Raw genomic sequence first — 20,109 nt, 5'->3', positions numbered from 1 at the left:
TCATCCATATTAGGCACCGGCGCCTGTTAGGTAACCCTTATGTTGCTAACAATTGGACTAATTAAGTATTTGTATATTAGGTTACAAGTTAAGTGCGTTTTCAGATACGGATTGTTTTTGTTTATTTTTGTTTTAAATAATGTATTGTGATTGTTTTTACATAATTGAAGTTAGTCGTAGCACAGGGGCGTTTCTGACTGTAATCGCGACAGATTGTGCGTTTTGTGAGTCGATTTCTATTCCAGGAAACTCCGCTACTCAACAGGCAATACCTCAAGGATTAGGCGGAAAGTGGGGAAAGGAAGTGTCTTAATGGGAACGAAGCATCTTCTCACTAGGTTCCTAAGTTCTCTTTGCCAATCCAATTACGTTCAGGATACAGCATGAAGCTAGAAAAGCAAAAAAGGTTAAATAATGAAAGAAATATATTAAATAGGTAATCCATCCATAGTGACACAGTGAGCGCAGCGCTTGACTCTAACATATTGTTGTGGTCGTTTGTCGGTTCAATGCCTACTAGGAGGAATGAATTATTTACGCACACTTCCTCTCGTAACTATACAAAGAGCAGTTTTGAGTTCTGAAGATTGGGTGGTTCCTTTGGCCTACCTTGCTGATAGGCCGGCCCCGGAATATGGGGGATAAAACGTGAAGCTAAAAAATATTTGACTATTGTAAAACCGTTCTAAGTCAAAGACTCCGCCGACAGGGCGATTATTCATTAAACCGAGTGATTCGTATATTATTGTTCTTTCACATTTTTACAATCTATAGACGTGACTTGTTAGATCCTATTCAATATTGTTAGTATTATTTTTTCTTTTTTTATTACTTAATGGCCATTTATTTTTTTCATTTCTCTTGAAAGCGGATCGGATACGAGTTCGATTCGCACTTGAGGAAAATAACTAATTTCATTTCTTCGCTCTCATCACAATACAAAGCACGGTGTTTAACTCCGTAACTGAACACGAATATCGAGAAGTGGGCGGAAATTTGAGAATGGAGTGGGTATCCTAACACTACGTTTCCCGTGCCTTTTGTTTCCACATTATACAATCTCTATAGTTTTTACCTCCCCGCACGACGTCTGGCAATGTCAGGGATGCGATAGAGGCCGAATATCAATCGGTCACGAGCCGCCTCTGACTCAGCCCTCAGACGGATCTAAAAACAGTATAAAGCATTCGTCCTATTAACGACAGCCACTTAACGACCCGTTCGATTATATAAATATTTTCCCATGGGAATATATTATGATTATGACGTTGGAAATTTATAATTTGACAGTATTGAGACCTTCGTGGCGCAGCGGCACAAAGTTGTAACGCTACGGTTGTGGGTTCGATTCCCACTCAAGGAAGTGAAATATTAATTTACGTTTATATTTCTATTTATTCGTTTTGGTGTCGTGGCAAAGCGCGGCGAGCGGGTGAGTTTTTCCACTCAACACGCAATGCCTCCAGAATTCGGCAGAAAGTGGGGAACGGAGTTTCTTAATATTAGGTTCCCTCTTCCAACCTTACATTTTAAAGCCCACGCAATCAAAATCGCAATCGAACGTCACTTACACAAAATAAAATTAAAAATCTGCCATCCTATTAAAAATGAATAAAGAACAACAAAAGACAGCATCCCAAAATAGACCGGGACTATTAAATAGTCATTTAAAGAATCCGAAACATTTGTCACGCCGGTGTTTGTCGGTCTCGGTGGTCGACGACTAGACGGTTCGTCGATACAAAGCCGCGATCGTAAATTGTTAATAAGGTGACTTTAATGGCATTGTTCCTTACCGCCCAGCGGGTACTCAGGTAGTTTAGCTAGCGACAATTGTAGGGTCAGTCAGTTATTTTTTGTGAGTACAAATTTTTCCTTTTTTTGCGGAAAGACGTTGAAAATATAGTGTTAAGGACAATCTGCTTTGATTACAGGATATAACGAATGTAGGGTGTTCAAATCTCACCAGGGGAGTGTTACGAGGCGAAAACAGGGAACAGAATATGAAATTAATATGTTATTTCTACATAACCTGCATTATTTTTTAGCTTGACGCTCTATCCCATATATAGCAAGGGAGGAAGCTTAATGTTCTTAACATTCACTCCGTTTATCAAATAATAATGTATTCCCCTGAGTGTTAAAGGAACCCACAACGTCACGTATACGGTCTGATGTGCCGCTGCACCACCTGACCTCGTGCCGAGACATTCCGCTCTACACTCTCCGAATTCTTGACATGACGTATTTGCAATCTGACAAATCGATGGGACTGAACGGTGTATTTTTACATCCCAGCGCGGGTAAATGAAGTCCCACTGCGCCTCGATAGCCTCGTACAATAGAGTTACATATATTATATTCTACTCGACGTGTTCGTTTCGCCACTGGCGCCGGCGCCCGCGGCGTTCTGTACCTACTACATAGAACCCTTGCATTCGTTCTACTCAGTTTATTCGCAATCATCTCAAATTTTCTTTGTCTTGTTTGATGGATCCATTTAATAATTTACTATGGTTGTATGAGATTTTAGATTAATATTATGAATTTGCTATATATGGTAATAAACGATATTTTTAGTTAAAACAGATGTGAAAAAACAGTGTCTGACTGTGGCTCGTGGTGTTGACTTCTGCCTGCTCTTCGAAAATTGTCCAGAATGTGGGGAACAGAGTGTCCTTGCAACAAATTCCCTCTACATGTTAAATACAGGAAATAAGCCACCCCAAACGCGAGATTTTGATATAAAGCCAAATTATACAAAATAAGTAGTTACACAAATTTTAGTCTATATTTTTGTATGATGTACCTATAGGTTAAATAGTACTGTAAAGTTTTATCTACGTCTATTTAGTAGAATTTTCTTGAACAAAACCAAACTGTCGAACTTTTTCATTTATTACATTATTGGGATAGAATTTAATTCTTAAATAAAATTATTGAAAAATTATACATTTCACACAATATTGATGACATTCAAGGGGTCAAGGGCAATAAATAACTGGAAATTATACCCAATATAAAAATGACTCGGTGAGACGATTGTGACATATGAGAGAGTGACCTTGTTTGTTATATCGAAGGTCGCGGGTTCGATCTAGGTATACTCATATCGAGTTTTTATTTTACTTAATATTAATAATATTTTTTAAATTTATTGACATTTACCGAGTCCGTCATGGTGCAGAGGCATAAATGTGCGACTGTAAACGCGGCGGTTGTGGATTCGATTCCCACTCGTGGGTATGAAATGAATACTGTCATTTCCTCGCTTTGGTTACGAGGCAAAGCGCGGTACTGAGTTTCTCATTCAACACGCATTGCCTCAAAAATTCAGCGGAAAGTAAAGCTACAAAATCTCCATTTATAAAAAAAAATCTAAATCAACATCCCAGTGGTTAATTTAAAATGTATTGCTGAAAGGCGACATTTGTGAATTCATTAGTGTAGGCTATATTCTTTGTTCTACTGTACCTTCTTATCATGCATCATCGTCTAACACATATGATATTAAAAAAAGTGTAGAAAACATGATGACCTGTCGCCAAGATTCTCTGCTAACCCTGTGAAATACAGGATATAAAGTAAGATAAAAAATATATTTATACTAGTAGTCGTCCACAACTACTACAACTTGCATGGATTTTAAGACGTAAAATTTAACGAGGGATTCCATTTTTCTCCTTTTCCGAATAAATTAGGAGAAATTGTCTTTTATTGCTTCCCTACACTCCTTAACCTACGTACATGCCAAATTTCGCTTTCTCAAGTCCATTAGTTACTGTACGTTGTCTGTCAGTCACTGAAGAGATATACCTTATAATGTATGGGGTTTAAATGACCTCATCGATTTTACATATCTCTATATTTCGATCTGACATCGTAAATACGATAAATCCAATAATCTCAACAATCGGACAGTCTTGTCAGATGTAAGGCACTACAATGACAATATAAACTTTGTGTTTCTGCCAATTAATGTTAATATTCGTATGTTTTGTGTCGATTGTATCGATTGTGGTTTACGAGTTTTTAAAGTTTTTTATCTCCACACGGTATCCCTTGGATGGAAAGGTAGGCAAACGGAACCTTTCCCACAAAGGTTTTGCCACAAAAGTATTTCGTGGAGTTAACTGCTCTTCACGTTCATATCGCATTATAGATATACCACTGAATTCTAAACAAATCTAAAACTATATCCAACAATCAGAAACTTCCCATCTGTATCATTAGGTATCATCTAACCAAGCAACTAACTATATTATGAATTGTTTATTCATATTTTCTAACCGTATTAGCTCAGAGATAATAAGGTAGACAATTACGAAGAAACTTAAAACCTCCAAAAAAAATGGGAAATTGAATCGTTATAGAATACTAGCGATGCAACGCCTATCACACTGTAAAAACCGCACGTGCCCATATAAGGCGAGCACTAATGAGATCAGTGGACGTGAAAGGACAGGACTTGCTCCCGGAGCCCAAAGAAGGTTTTTTTACAACTCCAATTTGGTAAGCAAGTAACTGTTTCAAGGATGTGGTATAAATAAATATTTGTTTTGACCATGGCTGGAAATGTATTGGAATGTAGGTATTGTTTGTTGTAAAAAATACTAACTTAGGAAAGTTTTGTTGAGTATATGTAGTGACCTACTTTTGTATATAATGAGTCTAAGTATTTCATTTATGGTATTATATTTCAGTATAACATCTAAGAATTTAAACAAGTTTAAAATATTATAAAATAACTTAGCAACGGATTTAGTGTAGAGATTTCTATAATAACCAACCTATTAAAATAACTGACGATGTTTTAAACAGTGTGGTATTACTGAGTGGCGGTAAGTGGCAAGGAACTAATGGTTCTACGGCAACTATTGTTTACTGTAGCCGCTTCCTCCATTTGTTTATATTCCTTGTTAGTATATTTATTGATATAAAATGTCAGTTTAGGAAGCTCTCACCGACTCAGAAGGTATTTCGGTAGAGAACCTGTAGAATTTTTTATAGTTATGCTTTTTTACATTCCTATATGTTATTCATAGGTTATTTCCCGTTCTTCGGTAGTATATTCAAAATATTATTATTTTTCCAGTTCACAGATTTAACAGATAAAAAAAAAGAAGTGTTCAAAAATCATTCTCCACCTATCGTTTATTTTCGTGACACCGAGTGTTGGTTGACGCAACCCATCGTCGTTTTTTCTTTCCAGATCATTAAATATATTTTGAATATAAAAAACTCCAAATCTAAATGTATTTTAAGTAGGTGGTACCCTGAGTCATAAACCTACCACCATTACGATGTTTTGCAGTAACCACAATGGTGTGTAGGATATACTTACATACTACACACTATTTAGCCAGATGCTTTCCACCAGCAATAGTGTCTATAAATGTTTTAAAAGTGTATTCAGTGTAAACATTAGGTATAGTTGTGAGATCGATCCTCACCCAGGGAACTACATATTATATATTCCTTTAATTATTCTTCTTCGGTAATACAAATAGCGGTTTGTAGGGTTGCCAGTTTGCCTCTCAACTCGTATTTTTTGAAAAATAGGGCAGAAAGTAGGCAACGGCGTCTTTTTACTTGGTTCTTTCTGCCTAAATTACTATAACAATAACAAAGAAACAAAAATAAAAATAACTAGCTGATATTATTAAGTAACAGCAAGGAACTTTAGAGCAGTCGTGGCTCTGTAGCACAAGGGTGTGACATTAATCGCGACGGTTGTGGGTTAGATTTCCGAAAATGAAATAATTAATATTTTCATTTCCTCGTTCTGATAAGGAGGTAAAGCGTCGCGTTGAGTTCCGCAACTCAACACGCAATGCCCCGATAATTCAGCAGAAAGGGGACGGAAGTGTGTTGATAGGAACTGAATATTTTATCACTAGGATCCCAGGTTCCCTCTGGATACCCTGCTTCATGTGCGGGATACAGCGTGAAGCTATAAAAAAAAGTAAGGAACTATTAGTTCTTCGACATCAATTGTTTACATTGGCGGCTGTTTCCTCTGCACGTCTATTTCTTGTTAGGGTTTGTTTATACATAGTACCTACATACAAGGCAGGTAATGGTATTCAATTTTCAACAGTTTACACTTAAGATTTTTATTTGTTGTTTTTGTTAGCTTTGTTTCTTAGTATTTTAAAAAAAATTATAGTGTGAATTATTTCAAACAAAAGGCTAAAAAAATATTTTATAAAACGTACCTGTATACGTATATTTTAACGTAGACCCTTACCTCTAAGTTATACGTTCTTCTGTTTAAGTTTGTGTTATATTATAAACTAGCGACCCTCTTGCGGCTTCACCCGCTTTTACTACTGGATTATTCATATAATGTATGTTTGCAAAGCACTTAAGATAATGTAAAAATTAATTAAACTCTAATGCAACTCACATTTTCGTAGTTTCAATAAGGATTTTCCAATTGTTTTACACAGCAAGGATTTTTTAGTAGGTACCGTAATTTTAAATCTGTGCTAATAATCTTTTCAAGTACTTATTATAATATATTTAAATGACTATTTTTAGATAGTTAAATGACTATTTTTAAACGGAAGAAATTATAAACAAAAACCTACCTACTAATAACTACAACAAAAAATATGAAACCAAATATATCGCGCTGAAATAATACATTCAACTCCAATTATCCAACACGTGCAAACGCATCTAAATCTTCGTTGCTATAAAGGCAGGCGGGTTTTTTTTTCGAGCTTGTGGTTAATGCTGAAGAGGGTATTCTGTCCCTGAAGAAAAGCAAGCACTAACTAACCGGAATCGAACCCGGGCCGCCCGCGTTTCAGGCGAGCATTCTACCACTGAACCACCGATGCGTGTAAGGCAGGCGGGCGCGGCGGACGCATGGCGAGTGGCGAACCGTTTCGCAGCTAGGATTTTTTGATATTGTAACAACTTCTAAAGTACTTATTAAAATGAAAAACAGTAAAAGATAGTTTTGATCTACATTAAATGGCAAACGTAACTAAGATACTTATTTATATGCTGAGAGTAAGGGATAAGTGAAACTTGAGTAACATACAGCTGATGTGTCAACAATTAAATGCGTTTTTCTGTAAAACTATTCGCAATTTCGAAATATTGTAAAAAGCAAATTTTATCTTCGTTTAACGTAGAAAATTAATAAAGTATTTTAAAGGATAAGGATTAATACCATTATGGAAAAATATCCCTCACAAAAAAAAATATATTGAAATTATTATTTTTAGACAGAAAAATTATCACTACACGTTATTCTTAAAAGATACGAATATGCTCTCGCGGACTTTTTTGTAGATCTTATTAAGAGGAACAATAATCCAGTACATTTTTTTCATGTAGTACTTACCATTAGAGCAGCGCATGCGCGAAAGTGTCTCGACGGGTAGGACTTTATACACATTTATCGTATTTATGTTAATTTACATAAGAATGTACAAATAATAAACTATATATAAACCTACGAAAAACACTCGACTTAATGGTGAAGACCGCATAAAAATCCGTTGGGTGGTTTAGAAGAAGAAGAGTTAGAAACAACAGACAGACACGAAAAGCGACTTTGTTTTATAAGATATAGGATAGGATATTGTTATATTATAATCAAACAATTCAAAATTTTTACAAGAATAGTAAATAAGTAGCCTTTGTGTTTTTCTGATATACAAGCTATATTACTGTAAACTTTTATTCAATCCATACTCACAAACTTTCATAGTTATACTATTAGTAGGATTAATAATCAACATCTTAGGCTTGAGGACACGATAAGTTGTGAGTTTGAATCCCACTCGAGGTAATGAAACATTTAATATATTCGTTTCTCTGTGGTAACAAAGCAAAGCGCGGCGTTGAGTTCCGCCTTTCAACAGGTAAGTATTTCTGCTAGATGTCAGCGTAAAGTGGGGAACGGAAGTGTCATAATAGGAACGGAGTGTCTCAACACTGTGTCCCGCTACGTTAAAATTTTAATGCTACCGAAAAATATTTAACTCTTTCCTTATTTCTTATTACTTTAGTTGCTTGACACGTTTAATTATAGCATTCATCAACTCTTAATACATATATTAACTAAATTTGATTAAGATTAATGAATTCATTGGATACAGTTGTACCTAATTAAATTATTTCAAATTGCATTTGCTGTCGATATTATTTACGATTTAATAATGTAATCTGTATATTATATATTATTGTATTAAAACAAAAAGTTGTAGCTGCTGGAAGTACTTTACCGGCCGGTTTTGATGATGTTTTTATAGATAAGATTTTTGTTGTTCAATTTTTCTACTTTACGCCTTTTCTCGCAATTTTCGAGGAGTCAAAAAAAGAGAAAGGAAACTACGACTGTACCTAACTTTCCATATAATATGATAAATTTTTTTTTTTAGAATTTGTAATTTTAAATTATTTTTCATTCATTGAATGAAAAATAATTTAAACTGTGAAACTTTTTATACTTAACACCAAAAATTTATAATTTATAAAACAACGAAATTTTTAACAACATTTAATTTAAACAAAGATACGGCAGGTGTGCACTGTGTGTGGTCTGACCGCAAGTGTCGCGAAACTGACATAGCGTCCTGGGCTTTGACCTTTGGTCGAGAATATTTTATACAATGTAGAAACATAATAGCGTGTGATTGTGAACGCGACGGTTGCGGGTTCGATTACCACTCCACTCGCACTGGTAATAATATATTGCAAATATATGCTTTATAAAGCGCGGTGTTGAGATACGCTTCTGTACACGCAATGTCTCGAAATTTGGGCGGTGCGTAAGGAACCGAGTGTCTTTGTTCAAGGTTCCCTCTCTCTACCTATCCTACCATACAATAAGATATAGCGTGAAATTGAAGTAAAAATAATAATAATAAAGTGTGAAATGAGTATCTCTACTTCTCCTGCTATGCGGCATAAAGCACGAAGTTTTTATCCCGCACATAGCATCTTTGAGAGAAACCCTGGGAATCTAGTGTTAAGATATTCCGTTCCTCATGTCAAGACATTTCTTCTTTTCATTTCTACAAGAAAGTATTGCATGTTGCGTGGCGAAACTCAACGCTGCGCTTTGCTTCGTTACCACAGCGAGGAAATGAAAATATTAAATATATAGATACTTCCTCGAGCGGCAATCGAACCCACAACCTTGCGCTTGCGCTTATAGTCGCATGCTTATATATTAAACATATAATTTTTGATTAAGGAATAGACAAGAAAATTACAAAAATTTTAATAAATGGTATTGCATGTGTAATAAGAAAAAAAATAACCGAGGTCATAGTTCAGTTCTACGATTATCACGAAAATTGGTTGGGTTAAGCAATACAGCCTACAAGATTTATGTACGGTACACATGACCTCTTCTATGCTTCGGGGGGCAAGAAAAAGTCATTGCATGGCCGATGCTAAAAAAATTACTTTATCATATTGTTTAATAAGTGTGTTCTTAATCTTATATTGGGCCTTTTAATGTGAATAGATATACCCAGAAAATCTGATGCAGTGACCAATCACTAAGTTTTCTATTTTTTCTAGCTTCACGCTGCATCCCGCATAAACAGCGTAAACAGAGGGAAATTAAGACACGCCGTTCCCCACTATTTACAAATGAATGAGACCTTACGTGTTGAGTAGCGGAATCTAACGCCGCGCTTTGTCTCCTTACAATGGCGAGTAAATAATAATAAATAATTTCCCGGAGTGCTGAGCCGAGAGACGGCGTGCCGCTGCACCACGACGGCGACCTCAACTATTTATTAAAAGCTTTTATTTATTTTAAATATTAAAATGTAATGCTCCAAAACAATGTGTTATGTAATGGTAGCTCATGCTCAACCATATCCAACTCCTCAGTTTTTTTATAAACATACTGTACATCTAAGTAGGGTATTGGGTGTAGTTCATCCACGCTCCACCGGTCAAGGCGGTTAGGGGCCACCGGTGCGGTGGCGCCCATTATTAGATACTTGCTGTCAAATAGAAATCTGATCTAATTTTCTTATCTTCATATTAAATTTAAGCCTAATATTCCCAAATATAAGTATATTATGGCCGACGTAGCACAGTGATTATATTATTTTTTATTTCCTCGACCTCGACCTTCAAAGCTCGGTGTTGAGTTCCGTCACTTAACACGCAATCTCTCAAAAATTAAGCGGGTAAGCGTGATAAGCTATGCCGCGGATATTCTCTAATTATATTCGAACCTACTACAGTTATCACTACACTAAAGCCTGGCTTACAGTAAATTGAACGAGAATTTTTTTTTCTTTAAGGGAACCGGAAGTCTAAAATAGGTCGCTCGCTCGTTTAAACAGTCATATAGCACCCCGTAACCATAAATTGAAACACCAATGAATCAACGACGTATTGACTTAGTTGTAAAGTGTTTGTAGGTTCGGTTCTAATTCCGTTTTCTCGGTCGGGTTAAGCAAAGTACGGCGTTAGGTTGCGCTATTTAATACATAATTTTTATAAAGTAGTGAATGACATTTTTTCCTTTAGTTGTCACCCAATTGCAAGGACGAATATTTACTTTATACTTTTTTTTGAAAAAGTCTTTATAATATACATGGCCTCTCCGGCCTCACATCGGTACTAACGTTACAAAAAAATGCTCGTCGGTAATTAAAGGTTAAACAAAAACATAATATAATTTTGCCACTAGCAAGGTATTTTATATATTTAAGATAATTGTGATCATTAAAGTAGCAATGTCCGCTCAGAATTTGTGTAATTTGGCGACATTTTTACTTAATTAACAATTTGGTTGGTTTCTACAGTGTTTCTGAGAAATGGTGCTTAGCTTTTGACGGTAGCCATTAAACCTGTAAGGCATCTGAGATTTAAGAAACGTCTATATTTTACCTGCAATTAGAAGTGACATTGAATAATATTTATTTAATGCCAGGAGGATGAAGATGGGCAGACCCTGGCAATAGCCGGGATTAATGCCAGGAGGAAGAAGATGGGCAGACCCTGGCAATAGCCGGGATTAATGCCAGGAGGAAGATTGAATAATATTTATATTTAACATGAAGATAAATATCGTAAATGGCTTATTTTAACTCCCACAAAAAGCTTATCTTACATAACAAAACCGGCCAACTCAGAGTCGGACTAAATTGGCACTAGATTCTCTGTACTGCCCTAACCTCTCTCTCTTAGAATCACTTGAATTAAAATAAATTATACTTAATTATCATAAACTTGTATACATAATATGAAAATAGAACATAACTTGTACTTTTAATATTCCTTATAGCCACAGAAGCGATTACAGTTAAAATACCAGCTAAATCAAACTCCAAGTTAAATTTTGGACATCAAAAGCGTCTCAGGCAGTTAAGGGTACTTTGCTCTTCCTAATCTCATAACCATGATTATATCGCTAACTGTCGCAACCGCGTGTTAAATTTTAAACTAAATTACTCAACTTAATGTTTATTATGTTATCTTGATATGATTAAGTTAAATTAATGACTTTATTTAATGTTATATAATATAGGACAAGTTTTAAGATTTAATAGGTAACGGAGAAGTGAGATTTTGTGACATAGTATGGAGATATCGGAGACAATCGGAACTCGGTCTTGTCATCGAAACAAAAAATAGTAACTGTAAATGAATAAAATGTGACTTACTTTCTGTTCTATAAAATGAGAGAGTAATGTGTGATAAATATAGAGGCAATACTACATATGGAACAAATCACTTCCTTTATTTACTTCACAACTTTAACATTACAATACAATATTTATATTAAGCGGTTAAAATATCTCATATATTTAAATAGAAGCAGTAACCACTCGGTTTACAACTAAATTAAAGATATAATACATTTGAGATTGAACTATAAATCACAGTTGTCAAGCTATTATATATGTTTATGGCGGCGGAACGTAAAGTATCAAAGTAAGATGTCGGCTTAGAAGATTGCATTTGTACTTGTTTAATATGTGATATTAAATCATGTTTATATGATTTTGTTGTAAGGTTTAATACACTTATATTATGAAGCTTAATAGTTCATTCAGTTGAACGCTCTAATATCAGGAATTACTGTATTTTTTTTCATTCACGTTGTACTTCCCATATAGTAGGGTAGGCAGCTGGAACTTGACAACCTTGTGTTAAAGCTTAAAATTAATTAAATGGCGCTACAAAATCCCGCGCTCTTCTTTTCATATTATATATTCCTCTAATATTCCAGTAACTTTTGCTACCTACTTCTATGAAAAGCAACGATTTTTCACACCTTTCCCTAAATTATCTTTATATACTCGTAGATATCGCAACAGCTTTTTAGTTTTAACTAACACCCATTAATGAGCAAGAATGTTAATTAGATTTATCCGAGGTGTCAATACGAGCCCGAGGTGAGACCTCGAGTATTAATGTTAAATCCCTTCAATAAACGTGTAGAAATTGTATTGTATCTTAGTTAATGAAGCTATGTATACTATTTACTGTACTGAGGCCCTCTGTGGCACTGTGAGTCTGACTTGAAAGGCGTTGTGGGTTCGATTCTCACTCGGGGGACTTATGCATTCATATGCTTCATTTATAGTCCTGTGTCCCCTAGGTGGGGCAGAGGGCCTCAACCGTGCTCCGCCATCGCGTTGTTGGGTAACGTAGTGTCTTAACACTAGATTTCTACTGCCAATGCCAACTCTGCTATGTACGGGGTACATTTAAAAAAACCTTTTTCTCGAATCAAACTGTATGCTAGAAAAAACCGCGGTAAACCCTAACTTAGTAAGTTAAACTATTAACCGCATCAAAGGCCGGCAACGCACCTGTAGCTCCTCTGGTGCTGCACGTGGTCGTGGGCGGCGGTGATCACCATCAGGTGACCCTAACGCTCGTTTGCCTTGTTCTTTTTCCATAAAAAAAACATATCGGAAGGAGGACATTTTATTTTTAATTATGTAAAGATGATACAAATTAGAAATAATCTTACTAATGAAGCTAAAATAAAACCTACCTATTTAATCTGTGTAGAACCAATTGATATGTGTATCATTTTTATTTAATAATTTGCATTATTGTTTGTTTTTCTTGAAAATAAAATAATTAATTGAGGATATTGTCGCGCAGTGGCACAGCCTGTGGCTGTAAACACGACAATTATGAATACAAGACAAAAAACGGAGTTGAGTTCCGCCACGCAACAATGTTTAGTTGTACCCCACTACTGTTAAGCTAAATAATATAACAATCAATATTTATTGTAACAGGTAGAGCAGTATTAGACAGACTTAGCGGCACAACGCTCAGTGAGATAACAGTGGTGAGCGACACTAGCGCGTTACTCCCCGCGCCTCTAGATGTCGCGCCCTTCTCTGCAGTGGCCGCGAACGCGACGTGCGGCCAGAATGGCGCAGAGGAATTCTGTAGAGAAACGCCGGGAAAGTAAGTTTTAAATTTTTATTTCGCTTCACGTTGTATCCCGCACAATGCAGGTTCCCAATTACCTATTACTCTCTTGTAAGTTAAGTAAGTATAATTTAAGAATTTCGGCGGAAAGTACAAGCTTATATAAAAATATATATTATCTATTAAACAACACTATAACAACATTGGCCCTTACAGACGCGGCACAGTATGTGATATATGCGAGGGCACAGAGGGACCGTCCTCACGTCGTCATCCCGCCTCCTTAGCCATCGATGGTGACCCTAACACCTGGTGGCAGAGTCCACTGATAACTGATAACGAGTACCAGCATGTGGAACTCGTGGTTAGTTTACCAGGGGTAAGTAGATTTCTCTGCTTTTATTTACAGTCAGTTAAATGTTAACTGTCATTTCTGAGTGCCATTGGAATAACAACAGTAATTGTGGATTATATATAAATTTGATACAGGCTTTTTCGTTTAATGGTCTTATAGCATTTTTTTTTATATGGAACTAGTTAAGATTATTCAAACAAAAAAAACTTGTACTTTATAAGATTAATAAAAAGTAACCTAAGTTAGAAAAAACTCCTCAAGCTACTTACTCTGTAAATACTTACATAAATACATTTAAATTTATTAAAATGATATCTTACAGTGTTGTAATAACAACATTATTGAAAACATTCACTTATTAACATGTTTATAAAATATGCATTGAACACTTATATGTAAATTGAAGCTTACTGGATACTTTTAAGATTATGTTCCGGTTTAGTGCTAATATGTAAAGGGTCGTAAGTTCAAATATTGAAAAGGTAATTTGGCTTGTTTTAGTTATTTCATTATTATGTTCCAGTAACTTCATTTTTTTAGATTTTTGACGCTAAAAGTATTATTGTCTATTACCTTTACATCTATGCTAACATTTAATATTGGCGTCCTGTTCGAGACCTCGCCCGCTTGTACTATAAAATAATTTATCTGATAAATATATCAGCTTCTCGCTGTACCCCGCACACAGCAGGGTAGGCAGAGGGAACCTAGTGTTAAGACACTCCGTTCCCCACTTTCCGCCGAGTTCTGGAGGCATTGCGTGTTGAGTGGCAAAACTCAACGCCGCTCTTTGCCTCGACACCAGAGCGAAGAAATGAAAATGTAAATGTAATAAATAAATTGTTTCTATATAACCCATTGTATTTGCTGAAGAGTATTACTTCCTTAGTTCCTTAGAACGTGGCCTCACAAACGAAACCACAGGCAACATCTAGTTTTGTTAATAAAAAAAAACCACAGTTAATAAAATGTAGACACATAACGGTCAAAATCGTTCTCCGAGAGCTAGTTTCATTACGCTTGTCACAGGAATGTTTTTCTCGGCCTAGTACGTACCCAGACTGGGTGTACTTTGCAATGCTATGGAGTTAGACGTGTCATTAGCTGGCAGTTATTTTCTTCGTTAAAGCCTATAATTTATCGCACACTGTCTAGATTGTACCTAGGTCTTGAATTTTAGTACTTGTCAGGCATTTGTTAATAGGCCTCGCAATTATTTAGGTAGTTTATGTCTTTATGTTTGTAGGAATGCGTTTGTTGAATGTAAGGATTGAGTCGCTTCCTTTACTGATTAGACCGTTTATTAGTAGTGTTTATTAGATTGAATTAGGGTTTCAAAATATAGTTAATCTCTTCAAAATGAAAGTAATGATTAATTAGTAGGTAATTCTAATAATAATGAGTCAATAGGCAATAGCACAGCATCTAACCGTAAGGGCCACGGTTGTGAGTTCGATTCCCAATCAGAATATGAATTATTTAACAGCGTGAAAATGTGAGCTTTCCACTTTTTGAAATATTATTTTATTTATTTCGTCGTATATCAATGTAGTAAAACTTATTTTTAGCTGTCCTGCTTTATTATCATAACGACCGTATGGGCGTGCCAGACTCACCCACATCGTCTGCAAGCCTAGGAGTAAACTTTAATCCTATTAATTAGTATGTTAAAGGAAATACTGCATTCTAAAGTAATTAAGCATATTTATATTAAAATTACTTGCCACTTGTACAGCTTTACGTTGTATCCCGTATATGGCAAGGTAGGCAGAAGGAACTCAGATAAGACACTCCCCAACTTGTGCCCAATTTTCGAACTATTGGGTATTGAGTGGCGAAACTCAACGCCGTGTAGCAGGATATGCAAAGAGTACCAAGTACTATCAGAGGTGAGAGTGAAATGAAAATAATTCATCGCCCTTAGTGCGGATCGATCTGTCAATCAGACCTTGTCCCAAGTCACGTTAATAGTTTCGAGCCGTAGTTTATGAACGACTTACGCGCTAAGAATCAATAAATATAACCTATCTAGCCTTCTTTGATAAACGGACTAATATTTTTTGAATTCCCGAGATTAGCGAGTTCTTCCAACAAACTCTTTCGATCTATAATATGAAGTATACTCGTAAGTTTAGATAAAATCTAACTTCTCTAATACGTTTAAGCTTTAATCAAAATAGTATTATAATTAATTTGAAAATCAGATTTACATTTTATATCACCATTTGTCTAATTACCGAGATTCGACACATTCTCTAGGGAAATGACGAAGTTTATGATTGCTTAATATAAACCGATAGCATCTCAATAGAACTATAATATAAGATACTCGTATGTATAGATAGAGTACCCAAATGAGATGAATTTAATTTTTATGTGCATATTTTATAATAGTTTAGGATTCGTTTAATTTATGTAATACTTTTTTTGCTTAGGTACGTGTGAACTTTAAAATGTATCTATGTAATATACACTAGCTTTTGACTGCGGCTTCTATCTAAGAGTTTTGTATGACACATGAGTCATTCGAAGTGCGAATTTGAATCGATTAACGCATTTTATATGGAAAATAGTCTTCTTCGGTATCAAATCTAGAATTGCGTAGATTAGAATTTGGGAGGTCAGCTGCAAACCTCCAAGATTGAAGAGGCATCCAAAGAGGAAGAAGAATAGCCCAATCTTAGTAAATAGACTATCCAATGAAAAAAATATTTGTTAATTCAAATCGATACTTAGTTCCTGATATTGTCGTGTTCAATGAAATAAAGTCTTCAGTTTTGTAATATTAATTATAGACATAGATATTTATTTTTTCATCATCATCTCATGCTTTCATAATTTTACAAGACTATGTGAAGCATAGTCATCGCCACCTCCATCATCAATATCATCATAATCATCAGCCTGTTCTCGTCTAGTGCTAAGCCTTCTAGGCCTCTCCAAAGGGACCACAATCTGTGGCTTCTTGCATCCAATTATTACCAGTCTCTTTCTCGCATAATACGGAAATTAAATTTAAACCTAAACAAAGAAAATATCTATTCGAACTTGTGACGAATTCATAATTTTCTATAGACATTAACACTATATTCTAAAATAGTATAGTAGTATAGTTTTGATATCATGCTGCATTTATTAATGGTGCTACAGTTAAACACGTTAGAATTTCAGTAGGTACTGTATTAATTGACATCAATCATACATCATGGCGCAGTTAGAAAGTGATTTATCATTAATGATAGTGAGTATGATACCCAGTCGATGTATATTAAATTTAAATTTTTATTTTCTATCTTGTGGATTCGATTCCTTCTCAAGGAAATTTTCCAAGGTTCCTTCTTTATACCCTGTCACGTGAATAATACAGCGTGTAACTAGAACAATAACAATTAATAAACAGTTTTAGCACAAGATTCTCTATGACTCCGTGTGTTAGTCGAAAAATAAAAAAAAAACTTGCACAATACCCCACCTATAAAATAGATACTGTGTCCAATGCATTATTCCCCAAACTCATTTTAAATCTCGGTGCACTTTATCAAAGGCGCTACGCTTTACACGTCAATACAATATTTATCGACTGAAGTAAAATATACTCGTACGCTTAAACGTGTTTTAGTGTTTTTTTTGTTTTTATGTAAGCTTAGAAAGTTATCGAGCTTTTAATGACGTCACGTATTTTTTTAAATATCAACACTACCAGTAAGCATAGGCGGATTAATCACGAATAATCAGAAACAACTTTAAATTGGATAAAATTTTAATTAAGGCCACCGAGTGTGCACTTTTTACTCGCCGCACCAAAATGACAGATATGCGAAGTTTCGAACTAATTAATTGCATTTTGAGTGCATAAAAATGCAAATATTTATATTGATAATTTGTTCTTGTCAAACGAAATCGATGATTCCGGTTATTGAGTGGACGATTTAAAATCACTTCAATAAGTATTAATGTCGGACAAAAAATCAATGTGTAGACCAAATTGAATGAAAACAGGACGGTTTTTAATGAGGCTTATTAATAAGAACTGATAAATTTCCACTCCTTTCACTTTTCATAATAAAAAATTATTTATATAGTATTAAATATTAATGTTGTCAAAAGTAGTCGTTATGATTTTATGTTAGCTTTAAGCTGTTTACTGCAAATAGTAGGGTAAGCTACTGTTAAGCACTGCCCAACAACGGCGCTCTTTTTCTTCGTCCAAATCGAGGCTATGAAATTAATTTCTTCTGAATGAGAATCGAACCCCTAACTGCAGCAACGTTTAAAGGCAGTCGCTATACCGCTGCGCCACGAGTGCCACCTTACTTCTAACTTTGAGACAGCAACTGCGCTAGCAGGGCGTCGCGTCGCGTCGTTGAGTTTTATTAAAAGCAACAGAAGACAAAAGCGATTAGTAGCCGTAGCCACTTGCCCTTACAGATAAGGCAGGGGTAGTCGGTAAATTAGATCGCCCACCCGCTTGCTGGAGGAATGTCTTGATATAAAGATAAATAACATTCTTCTTCTATGCAACTTTTTATTAATTATTTATTTTTTTTGTATTGTATTGTATTTGTTATCTTCTTCTTCCTGGCATTAATCCCGGCTATTACCAGGGTCTGCCTTCCTACTTAACCTACTCCACTTTGCACGATCTTTTGCGTCCTCGGTGGTTAGACCATTAGCTCTCATGTCCTGCATCACGACATCCAACCAGCGCTTCCTTGGGCGTCCGGGAGGTCGCGCCCCAGGAACTGGTTATATACTGCGTAATTATAGCAGAGTACACAGAAGGAACCTAGTAATAAGACGCTATGTATATATATACTCATACTTTAACGGCCGCATTCCTATATCTGTTATTTGTATTGTTTAATAGAAGTTTACGTCATTTGTTATTATTGTTTAAATTTTGTTTTATAAAACAAAATTTTATAGATTTTGCGTTTTTCCCAAATTTTTCATATTCTGTTAACCTTAGATCAGACAGAGGTAGCCTACTCCATATTATAAACGTTCCCATGACTAGGAATCGAATCCAAAACCGTCATACAGTAAAGATCTTATCTCACAATTCATTTCCTTTATTACAACCTCTTCAAGTTGCCTACCGTTAATAAACAAAGCTCCTTTATTCCTAAAGAGGTCCACTAAAGAATCTATTTTGATACTCAGAAAGCCATTTTTTTAAAAGATAAGTGAAAACCCATGGTGTAGCGTACAATAGGTCCGGTTGTCTCTAGCACAATAGCGGCAAATGGGCGATACGATACGTGCTCTCTTCCCTGGCAAAGACAAAAAAATAGTGAAAATGACATCACATTGAGTGTGAGACTATAATGTCTGTAGGCTATAGTGTCGCAGGTTGTGGGTTCAATTCCTGTTTGTGAAATAAAATTTTATTTAGTATCATTTCCCGGTTTAAATATTCAATATATCTTTATTTTATCGCTCTGTTAAGGTGAATGCCGCCACTCACAGGCAATGCCTCCTGAATTCGGTAGAAAGTGAAGAACGGTGATTTCTTAATGGAAATGGAGTGTCTTGTCACTATTTTCCTAGATTACCACTGCATACTTGCAGGATACAGCGTGAGGCTTAAAAACAAAAGAGTAAAAAAAAATTGGCTTGGTAAAGCAAAGCGCTGCGTTGGGTTCCGCCAATCGAGACACTATGGCGTGAATATTCGAAACGTGAATAGTAGTTTATCTCTGCACACAGTTTAAGCCTCAAAAAATAAAGTTATCTAAAAGTTAGGTCGAAGGTGCTTTGCATAATGGTGTTTCTGATTTATGACGGCGTACGCCATGAGACAAGTAATAGAAGTAAATTGATGGTATTACCGGAGATGATTATGCGATCATATCGAGTCATAGATTAGAAATTTATAATTTCGTAGCCGAAAGAAATATTGTATTAGATTTTTTTACAACTTTGGGCTCATTTTACAGCATTTTTTTATATTTTCTTGTTTTCATTTTCAAGTATTTAGGATGTACCTAATTGACTAAAACTTATTGTGTTTTGGTTCAAATTTAATAAAATTTTATGTAATTTTGTATCTGTTAAAGCTGACGCCGTCAAGGCCGTGCGGTGTAAATGCGACGGCTGTGGATTCTAGCCCCACTTAGGGAAATTAAATATTTTGTCTGGCGCGCGGCTTCCAGTTCGTCTACTCAACACGCCATACCTAGGAAGGGGAAATAAGGGAACGAAAGTGTCCTAATAGGTACAAAGTGTTATAGTAGGTTTACGTACACTAGGTTCCCAGGTTCCGTCTAGCTGCACACTCCACACAATAAATTTAAATAGCCCACATGGCCCTTCCCTTCTTCCTTAGTCCGAGTTCGATAAGCATCACCATTACATTA

The 20,109-nt window shown here is 35.5% G+C and overlaps 1 protein-coding gene across 1 annotated transcript in view; it reads left to right on the top strand.

Annotated features, from left to right (window-relative positions):
- The window catches only part of wb (wing blister), a 136,911-nt gene that overhangs the window by 14,956 nt on the left and 101,846 nt on the right, over nt 1–20,109 (top strand). The window contains exons 2-3 of the mRNA XM_085192866.1: nt 13,257–13,431; nt 13,612–13,774. Of these exons, the coding sequence (XP_085048992.1) occupies nt 13,257–13,431; nt 13,612–13,774 (338 nt within the window). The remainder of the gene's footprint in view (nt 1–13,256; nt 13,432–13,611; nt 13,775–20,109) is intronic.

This window comes from Heliconius melpomene, chromosome 1 (assembly GCF_056956725.1).
Source record: "Heliconius melpomene rosina isolate 202511_hmr_F chromosome 1, ASM5695672v1, whole genome shotgun sequence".
NCBI lineage: Eukaryota > Metazoa > Arthropoda > Insecta > Lepidoptera > Nymphalidae > Heliconius > Heliconius melpomene.
The sequence above is the reverse complement of the archived record's forward strand: the minus strand, read 5'-3'. Positions and strand labels throughout refer to the sequence as shown.